A 15,812-nucleotide genomic window follows, 5' to 3' on the forward strand; every position below is an offset into this window, starting at 1 on the left:
GAAACGGCCTCTTTTGTCAGCAGGCTGGTCAGACACAGACCACGACTCTCCTCTTCTGCACCACCCAATAAAAGTTTTATCTGCATTTTAAAGCTAATCCATAATTTAAAGCAGGAAGAAAGAGATTTTTACACTAGCCGCCCAACAAAAAACATATGCGCCTGATTTTCTACTAAGCTTTGTACACTCTCGGAAGTAAAATTCTTCCACCATGTTTTCATTAGGACTGTCAATTTAATTGCAATTCATCACATGATTGTCCATAGTTAATTACAATTAAACGCGAATCAATCGCACATTTATTATCTGTTCAACATGTACCTTAAATTTGTCAAGTATTTAAGTGCAATTATGCTTGCTTTATGCAAATGTATGTATATATTTATTATTGGAAATCAATTAACAACACAAAACAAGGCCATGCCAGTTTTCCCTCGTCAAAATTTAGCACAAGTTTGGAGTAATCTGAGTAATTCTTGTTGATATTTCAGCATTAGACTAGACAAAAAAAGACTGAACAAAGTGTTGAATAATTAAGATTAAAATTAGCAAAGAGGGAAGGCCCAAACTGCAGTACAGAGGGCAGTTTAGACTTCCCACAATTCAGCTCAACATCAAAACAATGGGCCCTCTGTTAGTATTCTTTTGGTGTCCGGTCAGGACGGAGCTCTCCACACTCGCACTACTCCATCAAATCCTTCTGTGGATCTTTAGCACCAGTCCCCCTGCACATTCATTCACACAAACACAACACGTATGTGCTGCACATTCCACTTATTAAATTTTTTCTCACAGCTTTGACACTCTTAAACTAGTGAGTGATCATCAGAAATGTGTAATTATGCAGGCTGAGAGGGCGTCATTGAGTCCAGATGTTTGGTTCCCAACTCAAGGTCATCTGTGCCGGCCTTGAGTCCTGATGGCCGTCACCTTCACATGGACGACGATTTTCTTTTTCTTTTCTTTCTTTCTGTCGCTCTTTATTTCCTCCTTCAGGCCCTCCCCCCTCCCCACCACAGTATTGATAGCCGTGATTTATTGTGACAACGACTGATGTATCTTGCCAGTGACCTGTAAAAGGCAGCTCCTTCATGGACACAGCCAAAGGTTAATAAAATTGGTGCTGATTGTATCAATTTTACAGATAAGCCATTCACAACAAGTGTAGTCGGGTGAATAAGAAGTCAATTCAGGCCTTGGAAACTGCACGCAGGCCCGATGAATAGCTGCTTTTAGGTGCTTTTTTTTCGTTAGGAGGATAAATGGAGAATTGCAGCTCTCTTCCATTGCAGCAGGCAGCGGAGGCACAGCGAGGCGAACCGAGGTTCAGACAAGCCTGCCAGTAAATTGCCCTGAATGGGTTCTGGAGGTTGACAAGCCCTATTAAGACAAACGGCTTTCCTCATCGGAGAGATAAAATAAATCAGGTGTTTAGTCAAATTAAAATAGTTTGAGTGGAGAGGGCCCCTGGGAGCTCTCGGAGAAACTCAAGACAGATGTGGCCAGAGACGAGAGGAAGACACCCAGGAAAGAATTCAGCTCCTGCTGGCCCCGGGCCAGACTTCACTGTACTGTTATCTAGATCTCTATGCTTTTATCCTTCTCTCTCTCACTGTCTCTTCCTCTCTCTGTCGGTTTTCCCATCTCTTTTTTCGTATGTTCTCCGAGATCAGCTTGTCACACAGGAGTGCAGTGGGAGGAGAGTGAGTTACTGTCTAGCCTCTCACTGGCAATTATGTTGGCGGTGTAAGTCAATGGTAGGATCACTTAGCATTGATTAGGCGGAGGGAGAGAGCAGTGCAGCGGAGCCGCTCTCTCTCTCTATCACACACAGTGCGGACATGTGACTGTAGAGAGAGAAGTAAGCCTATTGGTCTGTCATTGCTTTTCTTTTTCAAGTATGCATACACAGATAGTAAAATAAAGAGTGCATTGTTCAGTTTCCCCTTTAATGATGATTGTCATGTGCACTCAGAGCATATTTGTGGTGTGTAAACATTGTTTTTTGACAACAATCCTTTCTCAGTAGTCTGTAAGGAGTTCCTCCTCTAATGTGTTGCTGGAATAATGAATACGTAGTGTAGTTCTGAGGCTAACACTGACTCTCAACACTTTCTTTATATTCACCCCTGCTAGTCTGACATAAGCTGCCACCTCAGTTTGACAGCTCCCCGCAGCTCTTTGTCTATACGCCGGGAACAATTCCTTCCCTTTTCTTCCTGTGAGAGCTGTGAACACCAGCTACAGTAAATAGATAACTCCAGGCTGTGTATGACCTTAACACTTTCTAGTGAATTCACTGCAGTTGGTTACTGCCTGTGTGCTTTTCTTTGTATGATACATTGTGTACAGTACTATAGCACAATGTGATGATCGGCGTGTGCAGCATGGTCACTTTTCTATATTTAGTGTATAATAACTGAGGCCTTCTGCAGGCTTTTTTTTTTTACAAAAGCCTCCACCCTGGTCATTTAATCATGGCCACTATGAAACCTTTTGTGTACTTTTTCAGTTTTTTCTTTCAGGTATGCATAACACATATAACACATACCTGATGTGTGTTTATGACTCATGCTCTCCACCTTGTGTTTATCCTTTACACTCCTGACATATCTCTCTCTCTCTCTCTCTCTCTTCTCTCTCTAGGTACTCCAGAGAGCCTGGCAGAAAAGGAGCACCAGCTCTCCACAATGATCACCCAGCTGATCAGCCTGCGAGAGCAGCTCCTGGCTGCACACGACGAACAGAAGAAGCTCGCCGCCTCACAGATGGAGAAACAGAGGCAGCAAATGGAGCTAGCTCGTCAGCAGCAGGAGCAGGTAACTGCTCACTGTTTCTTCTTCTCACGTTCACAGTGTCTCTGTTTGTCTCTTGCTGCACCCCAGATAAATAGCTTTTTACTAGCATTTACCCCCTCACCTCATACCATATTACACACCTTTCTTTCTTTCTGTCTTTTTTTCTGTCTTTCTTTCTTTCTTTCTTTGTATTTTTTTGTCTTTTTTTCTTTGTGTTTCTTTCTTTCTTGCTTTCTTTCTTTCTTTCTTTCTTTCTTTCTCTCTTCTGACTTTTTTTCTGTCTTTTTTTCTTTGTCTTTTTTCGGTCTTTCTTTCTTCGTCTTTCTCTCTCTTTCTTTCTTTCTTTCTTTCTTTCTTTCTTTCTTTCTTTCTTAAAACATTCCCTTCCTCCTTTAATCTTGTTTACTCTATTTCCGATTCCATCTCTATAATAAACCCCATTAAATACAGTTTTAACAAATTGTCACTTGACTCTCTATTTCATATTAAATTTCATGGCTGAAATATGCCGATAAAATCTTCCTCCTCGGCAGGAATTTGGAATAATATTAGATTTAAGAGATGTTATATTCTATATTACCTCAGATATTTCGGTCATGCTCTCTCGCCCACATTTATGCTGCGTGGTAGGAAAACGTTATTATGACTTGTACTAACAAATGCGAGGGAATGTGCGAATGAAACGTTGTATTAAACATGGAAGTCCTCTCTATCTTATAAATCGACTCCTATTAGGACAAGCCTGGCATTAGATTTGCAGCACAAATCAGGCCAATGAGCCATATTGTACAAATCAGCAAATTAGCAGAGGCCATGAAGTGTGTTAATGTCTGGGAAGAAATAAGGACACAAACTATCCACACGGGCGACACTTTTATTATCACCAGCCACCCTAATGGCTATGAGTCAATTATCAGCAAGGAGTTCACTCAGAGTTTTCTCAGCACACTCTCAGACCTTCCTGCGGTAAATGAACAGATAGACCATATACCTTGGAGTGATGCATTTGGTCATAGTACACTAATAATACATTAACAGTATTGATTTCTTTTTCAATCAATGGTGTTCATTTGCAAACTACACTCAACTGTGTAGACTTTGTGGACATTGCAGCGTAAATGAACAGCGATGTAAGATATTTTATTATTTGATCTTATTTCAAAATGGAAGAATATTAATAAAAAGGAAGAGAGGGAGAGAGCGAGGAGGAGAGAGGGAGCCCGCTGGGAGCCCGAATGTCATCAAGCCATCAAGATACAACACAGTAATTAACTGTTGACACTCGTGAGGAAGCCAGCACAAATTAATCTTGACACATTTGCAGACGACCGATATCTTACAGTGAACACTTTGTAATTATATTTAAAAATGAAAATTAAATGACACTTAAAACTAGGTTGTCATGCTCAATGAAGTGGGCATGTAGAAAGGGGGACTGCTGGGATTAGAAAGATTGCGGCGTGGCGGCTCGTCACTCAGGGGCGGCAGGGACCTCTGTCACCCGTACGCTGCCTGCACCAGTTATCTCCATCATAACCACACTCGTCTGTCCTGTAAATCATTTATTCTCTTTTACCACTAGTTTTGACTGTGCTGTTCATTTCATGTTCATTAGGAAAATTGAAAATATGTTTTTGTCAGATTTCGCAGCAATTTGGTTATAAAATCATTTTTTTGTCAAAGAAAAGAAATGTAATATTATTCTCCGTCATTAATCTGCTTAATTATTTCCATTGTAACCACTATTGTAACATGTTCTCATACACTGTAACTGGCCTGGATAGCATTTAGGATCAGTGTCTCTGGTGTTGTACATGCAGTTCCTACTAAAAAAGAGAACAAAAAAGCATCACATGATTATAGTTCCTAATCCTCTTTATGTCAGTTTTAACCAGGAATCTTCTAATCTTTACTTCTGTTTCCAACCAGATTGCCAGACAACAGCAGCAGCTTCTGCAGCAGCAGCACAAAATCAACCTCCTCCAGCAACAGATCCAGGTCAGTCAATGTGTTTCTGTTGGGCCTCTAACACCCGGCAGCTTACACCTCTCACTTCTACAACATATCTTCCTCCTCTGTGTAATTGGTGCACCACCGCTCTCACCACATGAGCCACATGTCTGGATTTAGATCAATAAAATTAGACATTAAAGTAAATATCATTGCTAACTTCTGTTAGCCTCTCCTTCTCATCTTTTTTAAAAATGTCTTGTCTTTTTATCTTTAATTTTTTGTGTCACACTAACATTCATCACTCTCATCAAATGTTAATTGCCTGTTGGTAATCGGGAGGGCTTTAAAATATGGAGGAGAATAATTAGCACATCTTAACTAACAAAAAAAAGGAGGGGGGAGGAGGGGGGCAACAGCAGCTAATGAGTCCTGTTGATGGAGAAGAGCCTGGAGGTGGGGGACATGAAAGAGGCTGGTAAATGCCTCTGAAGCGAGTTGGTCCCAGAAGGGCAACGTGGTATGCTTTCACACAGCAGAGCAACTGAAACTTACATTGTCATTATGCTGTGTGGCTGGCATTGAGCTTTTTTTCTTCTTCTTGTAGGTTTATGTGTTACTCCAGTTTTTGACCTGTCATGCTAGACATTATCATCGTCATTAGTGTGTGTATGCCTGTCTCATCGTGTGATACAGTGGTGTGATGAAAGACCACCCAGGCAGCTTGTAGCTGGACATGGTCAGACAGTACAGGGTTATCCAGGGCTGGTCACTGGCAGTGGTCAAGGCTGTGAGCCTGGCTGTCTGTGTGTAGCTAACGTTATCTCGCTGGGTGTGCTTAGTGTCAGGCACATCCCTCTCCGTTCACCTCCTCCTCCACTGCTTGTTCTTCTTGCTGACGACTCCCCGTCTTGTCCTTTCATTTACTTGCAACAAATTGTTCCTCCAGCACCTTTTAGCACTCCACTCAGGAGATACTATTTTCTTTTTCCTAAGAATAGTTTCTCCTATGGGGTATCATACACCAACCCAATATCACGACAAAGCATGTAATAGTCCCGCCTGTCCACCAGAGGATAGTGTGTCAGTGTCACGCATGTATTAACATGCAGTACCAGCAGGGGGCAACAAAACAACTTAGTTAGGTTTAGGAAAAACATCATGGTAGGGCTTAAAATAAGTACGTAAACTAAGTAAAATACGTACGGACACAATGTAACATCAGTACCAACACGTTCTCATCCCCACTCGTCACATACCGCCGCTTTGTCACGCCCCTTGGAGTCACTTTAGGATTAGGCTACAAAACCACTATAGTTAGGTTTAGGAACGAACTACATGGTTGGGCTTAAAACTACTATGTTTGTACAGTGAAAATGACACAGCCCTAACCCTAACCCTGAGAATGGGCTGTCAGTACGGAAAACACGTCGCAAACATCACTAACGTAACTTGCAAAAAAAAACATCGGTTTCGAACACCAGTCTCCTAGTTGAATGTCCTGTGTTTGTTGGACCCATCCACCTTCCCAACCACCCACCATTAGTGTTCTTCTCCAATTTTATCCTACGTCATTACATTGAAGTCAGTACAGACTGCATGGGTTGAATTCATTCACAAGCCTTTCCATGGGACCGGGCTGCATACTCAGGTTGTTATGATACACTTAGGCAAAGCAAACTTCTGGTTTCAAACATCAGTTAGCGCATCAACCAGATTTACTGCCAGGACATGAAAATGCCTCCTTCAAGAGCTCTTTGCGAAAGAGAAAGGCCGTACTGTCAACATGTTCTTGTGAAGCCACATGCCTAGACCAGTGGACAGTCTATTAGAAAAATAATTCCACCGAAGAGAAGCACGGAGCACGACACGCTGTCTAGAAAACACTCTAAAATGAAGTACCTTATACACTGAGGGGCTAGTATTACTCATATCATGGAGGGCCCTTTACTTATGCTCATTGAGCATAAGGGCACAGCCCTAATGCGTCTCACTTTTAAAGGCCCTTGCCTTCATCACAAAGTTAAAGGCAAATGATACCTGAAAATTCCCCTTGATGCATAGTTTTGAGAGAGGGTGGGGGGTTGAGTGTGTATGGGAACGCACTTCTAAATATCCATTTCAAACACTTGAACAGAGATACAAGTAGAGTCCTTTCTTGCAGAGCCCAGTTAGCCAGCATCTCCCTTGACCAAATGTGCCACAGATCTTCGTTGATAAGAAAAAAAAGCCACATCCACAATTAAACAAAGGAGTTCCACGATCAGAAACCATCTGATCCACTGCCCGTCATCAGCCTCCGCTGGCTGCACGACGCAGGCAGAACACCTACCGAGAACAAACAGGGATCGCTCTAAATAATTCAAATAAGTTTGATCGTGTGCAGCATTGTTTATCAGCCTCTAAGCAGACGGTGTTCTCTCTCCCTAACCTAAAATATCCAGTGTGGTGATGGCCACTCCTCTAAGTTGGAGTAGGGAAGAGAGCAGATAAAAGAGAGTCAGGGGCAAGTTAGTGAAGTATTTCTGCCACTCTGTTTTCATTACTGCTGCCTCTTAAAAATGCCCTGGCCATTTTAATACATAACAGCTTTGACTTAATTAGTTCTGTAAACAAGCCCCTAGCCTGTATGTCACTGACTTTTAGCAAAGTGGTGAGCAGTGTTGGGGGATTGAGTTACTCTGCTATTAGTATGGAGAGCACTAAACTTTATTGGGAGACCCCACTGGCCATCAAAGTCCTTCTGTTTTGGCCTCAGGGAGAAAACCCAGAGAGAGCCTAAGCTACTGTCTCGTATTGATGATGTAACTGATCACATCAGTGGACATTGTAAACTGTCCAAACAATAAAACCATGGGGACTGCAAGTGGAGATTGTTGCTGGCACGCTATGTATGTTCTATCAAGGCTTTTTTTTTTGCATGTGGATTGAAGGGAATCCGTCAGAAGTGTGTAGAGGTTTAGTTAGTGAGGTTTGGAGCAAGGCATTTTAATCAAGTTTTCCTTTTTGAATAGCCATCTCTCTTTTTTATCCTTTCCCATCATTCCTACAAGAGAGCGATAGAGATTTAGTCTTTGTCCTTCGGGATTACAATGTCACTTGTTTTAAGATAGCAGATGTTTTGATTGCAGTGTTGGGAGGGCTTATCAAAAGTTAAAGCTCAAGGCTTTGTGTGTGTTTCCCCTCAGCTTGTTTGTATTCCTTCAGTCCATCCTCGTCGTTGAAATCGTCTTGGCACTAATTCAATCCCGGGATAAGATTAACTCTTCATTTAGTTGAAAATTTGAAACGCTACCAAGTAACATGTGACAATTAAACATATATATTAGCAGAGAACTGGTTTATCTCATAAGTTACCTCTTAGTCTGTGTGTAGAGACTGGGAGATACAAAAAAGAAAATAAATAATGAGTACACTGTCCTGTTTTTCACTCAGGCACACTGAGCATTATTTGAGTCTCCTCTTTATGGCTTTCTGTTTCATAATCGCGCCCACTTTCTCCTGCTCCTAATAGCAGCAGCATCGTGTTGATCATCAGTGAGTGTTGACTCAGTTGGCTGGCATTTTCTTCCATATGAGAGGCCGATAGTGTCACGATACTTAAGTCACAGAATGATATATATTATTGCGATTTTAAACATTTTGCGATATGCTGAAGATATACTGGTATTTATTACCTTTATTACCTTTTTTCAACTGCAAATTTTACAGTTTCTCAACATTTGTTTTATCTAATAAGATACAGTTTTCACACTGAGTTTTCATTCACATATATTGAGGTCAGAGGTTAAGGGACCCTTTTGAAAATGGCCATGCCAGTTTTTCCTCGCCAAAATTTTGCCTAACTTCAGAGCATTTTTTGTTTTGGTGTTCTTCCCGACAAGCTAACATGACATAGTTGGTACCAATGGATTCCTTAGGTTTTACCAGTATCTTCACTCTAGCTTTAAGACTAAGCCCACTACAACCTCTGAAACATAGAATAGCGGCACGTCGCATCGTAAAGAGGTTAATAGTTTATATAATAAAAGATCGATACTTGACGTGCATGTATTGATACAATATTGCCACACAAAATATCGCGATACTAAGCTGTATGATTTTTTCCCCCACCCCTACTGTCTATAGCCATGCAGCAAGCACCCATCTCCTCACCTCTCCCATGGTAATGACCCCAGCTCATGCATTCCTCAAGGATGGCTCTGTTAAGATACAAACCATGGTTTGACTCTCACACGCAGATACTCATACACATGCACGGAGGCGATGGCGTACAGTACGCAGGCACACAGGGACCCACGTGTTGATACACACATCAAGAGAATAAATATTGGCGGAAAGGTCAGGGTGAACTTTATCTTCACAAACAGGCTGGAGAGACCTGAGCTCCCCAGATGAAACAGAGGGACACTTTTAATCCAAATCATTTCATTTAAATGATTTATCCATCACAATATCATGACAACGTCATTCGTCATTGGCCATGGCATTGATGTGCCAACCCTGAGTACACTGTGAGCTTTCTATGGAGGCCATTGTCTACCGTGTTGTTTACACACCTGTTTTTGAAAACTTAAAGGATGTGTTCATCAAGCAAGTCTGGTTCTATTTATCTCCCTTTGACCTTTCGTTCTCTCCCTATATGGCCTATCTTTAAATTCCAACCTTGTTGTATGTACAGTACACACACATTATCTGTGCCTCTACGTCCTACCTTTAACCTTGTGTCCACAGAGATACACACACACACATACAGACAGACAGCATGTGTGTATTCCTTCCATTTAAAAAGAGAAAAAGGCCAGTATATTGTTGTCCACTGCACACTTCAAAGTCTTAGAGGCTTTCTCACATGTGTCTTTAATGGTGTAAAGAAACAGTGGGAGACATGCGGGCGTCCAGTGGTTAGATGCTAAAGGTCCTGAGATTAAAGATGAAATTTAATTACACCAGCATTTAGCTGCCCGCAATATAAAGGTGGACAATCTAGCAGTAGATCTTAAGGCATATATTCTGAGATGAGACAGAGGACAACAGATACACAGACATGTGGTCCGATAAAACAAGGATCTACAGTAATTCTTCACAATACTTATTTAATTTAAAGGTACAGTGTGTAGGATTTGGTGGCATCTAGTGGTATGGTTGCAGATTGCAACCAACTGAATACCCCTCGGTTCAATCCCCCTCTTTCCAAGACTGTGGTAGCGTGACCTGCCGAGTGCAAAACCGTGGTGATGCCGTTCACCTCACTCAGAGGCCATCCATACCATAATAACACTACTTTAGGAGCAACGGAAGTCAGACGCAGGCTGGCGGTACAACGGTTTTGCACTCTGTAGCTCACATAACAGTTTCACAAGCATGTCAGTGAACTGCGGTGGTCTTCACGTAATGTAAAAACGCTGAAGGCTCTCTCTAAAAGCCAGTGTTTGGTTCGTCTGTTCTGGGCTACTGTGGAAACGTGGCAGAGCAACATGGCGGACTCCATGAAGAGGACCCGCTCCCTATGTCGATATGAAGGGCTCATTCTAAGCTAACGAAAACACAATCATTCTAAGTTTCAGGTGATTATACACTAATGAAAACATAGTTATGAATTTTATATTCCATTTCTGCAAATAGATCCCCCGAAATGTAACACACTGTTCCTTTAATACAGACAGAATTACCTTACATACGGTTGTTTACTTTCAGTTTTATATATATTTTTAGAAGAGAAAAATAATATCCCGACAGAAGTGTGTTTTAGTCAGTTGCACATGGATTTCCCATTTCCCTCTGTTACAAAGAAACCAGAGAATTCACAGGGGAAGTTCTGTTAAAGTGTCTTCTGTATTCAGCGGCTGTAGAGTCTGCCCAGTTAAACACACTGTTTTTTTAATGATGGCTGTTGCTTTCGTTTACACCAAAAGTCAATGTTAGGGTCTTTGTCACTGAGAAGCCCCCTAATAATTGGCCTGTATCAGACTGTATTAACTGTTTGCTCACAAGCCCCTCACAGCCTGATGCTTCTACAATTATTCTTTGCAGCAGACTGCTATTATTTTCTATGTAGAGCTTTTTAACTAAGCATTAAACTTTTACATCTCTTTTCTAGTGTTGAACAAATAGTTATCTAACCAGATCTCCCAGCATGAACAAAAAAAAATGCCGTCAAATTGGTGTTTGGCCTGTATGATAAATTGGCTTTTAGTAGTACTGGTCTGTAATCATTTCTTTTGTTATTATAAAAAGAAATATGCATGCTTTCCAATCCAGTGCAGTATAATTTAATGCTCTGATTCTGTTTGGTTACCAATTTGGAGAAGCAAAGACTCCCAAACTACAACACTATGGTAAATATTTAAAATCAATCAGATGAGTTTAAATAAACACAGGGCTGTATGGTAATTGCACAAAGATAATAGCGCTAATTTGTGTATTCTCAGATGCTTTTGTTGTCTCCCCGGCACAAATGATTTTCTCAGTGTGAGACTCTTATTAATGCACTGGCAAAAAAAAAAAAAAAAAGGCGCAAAAATAGACATTGTTAAAGAGAATGTGTAAGTCCCCCAATTAGCACAGCTAGATTGGAACTGTTAGCATGATAATAAGAGAATAATAGAGCAGGGAAATGATCATGTGTGTGTGTTTAAGTGTGCTGCTGTGTGCTCACTCGCTGTCTGTGTAGACGCTGCGCTGCCAGTGCTTTTCCTTGTGTTGAGGAGCTCCGTGTTAGCCCGCTAGTAGGATTATGTGGGGGCATTAACAGCCTAGTCAGACGGGCTTGGCTCTCGCCCAGGGAGGCTCAGTCCAGCATGTTCATCCTCCATTTAAGGAGACTGTTAGCTGATGAAGATGTGCACATGCAAGACTGAAGATAAAAGAAAGCGGTGACCCGACTCATTAGCCCCTGTGATTTAATATATTGACACTTGGATACAAATAATTCCAGTTAGTGGACTCTATATCGGCGGGGAGGGAGGGATCAATTTAATTAGTTATGAAATGTGACTTCTTGTCAGGAAGCAGAAGAAATGCTGACGTTAAACAAAGTAATGTGCAGTTTAAACAATAAAGCCATCGCGGCCCTGTTAAAACTTAATGATGCACAAAAAGGTGCAATAGATACAACCTCAGCAACGGCAGCGATGGTTTGCAAATGAAGCAGTTGGTCTGTTAAAACAAAGTCTTGCTTTAAGAATATAAACAGTAGAGGCTGTTTGAACGGTCTGCAGGCCCATTAGGTCATGTTGCCGTCTCCTTTTTTGTGTAGCCACTGATCACTGGCTTTATTGAGTCTATTTAGAAGCAGTCAAATGAAACATATGCTCGCTTGTACTGCGTCCTCGCCAATGAGGTAGGAATGTAGACAAACATAGATCCATTATTGCCGTAAATGACACAATAAAGCCATGCTTTTGTGTAATTGGCCTTTTGTATTCAGACACCTCAGCAGTTTAAGCAGCGATAATTAAGAGGCTCCATCCGAGAGGTGCCACATGAGCGGCTGTAATGTGTGAAATCACACCTGAGGGTCTACTTAAAATTAGTCACCTGAGGGGTTTGTAAAGCAGCCGTGGGACGGGTTAATTTATGACACAAACTTCCAGCCCTTTTATCAGTTCTCACAAGAAGTGACAAGAATAACAGACGCAAGACAGAAGATTACCAGGCATACGGGAATTTGCCTTTTAAATTAATCACGGTGCTAAATAATCCTGATAACTGAACATCTTTTCTTTACATGCATATATATGATGAATGAAGCACTTTCATGCTCTGTTTATATATCACTATAAAGCACCTGTTCAGAGCTCCACTAACCGAGCACCTACACTTAACGTCCATTTTACCCTCATAAGGAAAATATCAGTTGAGGGAGAGAACACATCCTCCAGTGTGATGTTGATTTAGTTTCCTCTCCCTCTCTGCATGGACTGGTGTTTTCTCTGCTAATGTTGTGCAAACTGTTTTGTCTTTGCGTTGGCTTTGCGCGGCCATCGTCCTCCTCAGCAGTGGGCACGCTCACAGGGAGAAGGAGCTGCATTAATAGGCTCTACTGTGTACGGGCAGCCGGCAGGGAGAAAGGGGCGCGTGTTTTCTTAGGACCGGGGTGGCAAAGCAAAGCATTCAGCCCATGACCCGACGCAAAAAAAGGAGCTTTTTGTTTTTGGGGCGGAGGAGAGTCCAAGCAGTCCCCGACAGAACACAATGAATGAGCTATTTTGTCCTGCACGGTTTTTCATAGAAACAGAACTGTCTATTTTTTTCTTCAAAATACCTTACTTTCATCGCTAATTCTTAATTCAACCTGTACAGTATTTATCAAACAAGTCATCATATTACCTCTCTTGTTTGATTTTTTACAAAATCAACATTATAGGCAAGGATATTTGAGCATGTTTGAAAGTCTCTAATAATAAAGTTGCCCCTCCTGACGGGCCTGCTCTCTGCTGAACAACAGAATGGGCTCTGTTGTTATGTGTGGCCCCGGCAGCTGGGAGGTAACACTGAAGAAGACAGAGCCTCAGTCTGTGACTGGAGGACGGGACAGAGGGGGAAACCCAGCTGTACTGTGGACAATACCATTACACAAATTAGGGGTGGTCCTCTTTTTCACAGTCAGACAGAATCATTTTTCTCATAAGTGGAAAAGAGGTTTTTCCTTCAAATTTTATATAAATCTTGGAAGAAAGAATTAAACATGCTTCATATTGAAATATAACACAGGCAATGCCAAGTCTAAAGGGAATATATATTTTTAGAATTTTTTTATACTACACAAAACAGTTAACAGTGGAGCATTTATGTCTCTCTACTTGCTCCAAAGTGTTGAAGATGTAATATTTCCAACCTTAACAACCACATTATTTCATAAGCCTCACATACTTAAATCCCTCTATTTCCACTCCCCCTGCCCTGTTCACATCACATGCTTGTAGCTGACTATCTGACTAGCCCGTGTCAAATGTTCTTTAGTGCCTCACTCTCCCCCCTGCAATGAGGGTCCGAGGCATTTCACTTATTTCCGTTTCCATACAGCGAGGATGTATACGCAGGATAATGATGCCGGCCCCAAACCCACTTGTGCGTTTGTTTATGTCTGTTCTCTTCTCTCCCGTCATTACACATGCTGTTTGAGGGAGTCCCCGTGGATTTGGCCAGTTTACTGCGAACCTTAATTTTATAGCCAGACCTTGGAAAAAAAAATATTCATTCTTATTTCCATGTAAGCCCCCACCCCCCCAAAAAGAGCTTCTTCGGAAAAATAACACTGAATTTACTGCTAAAAATAATCAGTATTTAAAGGGTGAAATGCAGGGTTGTGTTGCCGTGTGCACACAATTCATGACATACATCGTGTCAGCGTGTAGGATTGCATTTTGATTTTAGTGTGTTCAGAATCAAGCACACAATGTAATGTAATGGAGAGAAAAATCTCTTTGGTCACTTGAACATACACCAATGAAAAAGCTTTAAAAAGGAACAACATACCTTAAGGCTTGACTTTGATATTTATTTTCTATATCAAATCTATTTTTTTTAGACATTTAAAGAATTTCCTCTATGCACACAATTTACAATGAACCTACACAGACCACATTTCATGTCTAGAAATGCATTTTTGCATCTGAACTCTTTTTTTGTATCAATGCATAATTTAAAATGTGCTTGCACAAGCGCTGACTTGTTATCTATAAATGTGTTTGTTTTACTTATTTCTGCTTATTTTACCATTTTGCGTCATGCTCGAGGTCAAGCTTTTATTATTCTTCCTACAACATTTAATACTGAAACATTAAATTAGAGCAGAAATCCTGTAAATGCCAGGCGGCGTATTTAAGCAAACAGTAGCCTGCAGCTTTACCCAGAATTCCAAGGAAGTCGGGAGGAGCGATGAGACGGAGGAGGAGGGCTGGAGTGGAGGGATTTGGGGTGGGGTGTGTGAGGCGGGTCAGAGGGTTGGACTACCCTGCTTTCAAGCTCCCATCGACTTAATGTAGACATATTGGAATGGCTGTTTTCCAAGAAGGCTTGTTTTACTGTGTAAGGAATTAGTGGAACAAGAAGTCATCTATTGGTTATTCCCTCTGGATGGGCTGACCTCACTCAAGTGTCTGGATTTGCTGCACTTTATCCTGAACAGCACTCAGTGTAACACACACACACACACACACACAGGCATGACTGATGTGCAGCGTTACGCTCAAACCTGAGCAAACAGTGGCTGCTGTCAGAGTCGGAGCTGCACCCCAACAATTCAGAGGAAATGTTATGGGGCTTTTTTTCTTCATGCTAGTGCTTGTACATTGTTGATTTTTGGCTCTATCGTTGACTCTCGTAGGGAAACGATTTCAGGAAGGAAGTGAGGAGAAAGGTCAGAGACTTGACTAGGACAAGGGCCCTTTGTTAGTGACCTGAACCTCTCCAGTGTATTTGCCCTCCCCGTTCTCCGTGTGCCCATTTTCAGAGCAGGCGAGCAGGAATAATGTGCTTCAGTCTAGTGTGGTGGGTGGTAACATGAAGACCTGAAGTCTGGAGCATCAAAGTCTGCTTCAAATGTATTGATCTATTTGTCTGATTACCATTAGCTACAGACAAATCCAAACACCATCACATCTCTGTTCGATCAATGTGTGCGTCTGCTGTGTGATGTAACTGTTCAGTGTACAGCAGCAGCAGCAGTATAACCGGCTGATAAGCGACCTGTAGTAATATGCGCTTAAAAACCGCTGATTGTTTCATGGGGGGAAAAAACTCCTGAAGCAACACAGAAGATTCAACAGCCCAGAAGTGCTTCCACCACTGAGTGATTTTCCTCCTGGTTAGGCTCCAGTACAGTGTACACCCAGCGGGCTGTGTACACAGTGGCGGGTGTTAAACATATCCTGCTGTCTAGTGTCAGTTTTACTGTGTGTGCTGCTGTTGGGATGTAGCCAGACTTGCCAGCTTCCTCAAGATCACTTTCGCTTTAAATGGATCACAAAAGGTGATTTCTACTCGCAGGCGTTCGGTGTGCAGCTCAGCGGAGAGCGAGGGGGGGGGACAAAGTGTGAACTATCAGTTCTTACAGCAACA

General features: G+C 41.8%; 1 protein-coding gene across 10 annotated transcripts in view; it reads left to right on the forward strand.

Moving 5' to 3' along the window:
• Positions 1-15,812, forward strand: part of sox6 (SRY-box transcription factor 6) — a 154,842-nt gene that overhangs the window by 88,410 nt on the left and 50,620 nt on the right. For all 10 annotated transcript variants that reach the window (XM_037790351.1, XM_037790329.1, XM_037790387.1 and 7 more), the window contains 2 exons: positions 2,647-2,819; positions 4,728-4,796. In XM_037790351.1, coding sequence (XP_037646279.1) covers positions 2,647-2,819; positions 4,728-4,796 — 242 coding nt within the window. The remainder of the gene's footprint in view (positions 1-2,646; positions 2,820-4,727; positions 4,797-15,812) is intronic.

The sequence above is a fragment of the Sebastes umbrosus genome, chromosome 2 (assembly GCF_015220745.1).
Source record: "Sebastes umbrosus isolate fSebUmb1 chromosome 2, fSebUmb1.pri, whole genome shotgun sequence".
NCBI lineage: Eukaryota > Metazoa > Chordata > Actinopteri > Perciformes > Sebastidae > Sebastes > Sebastes umbrosus.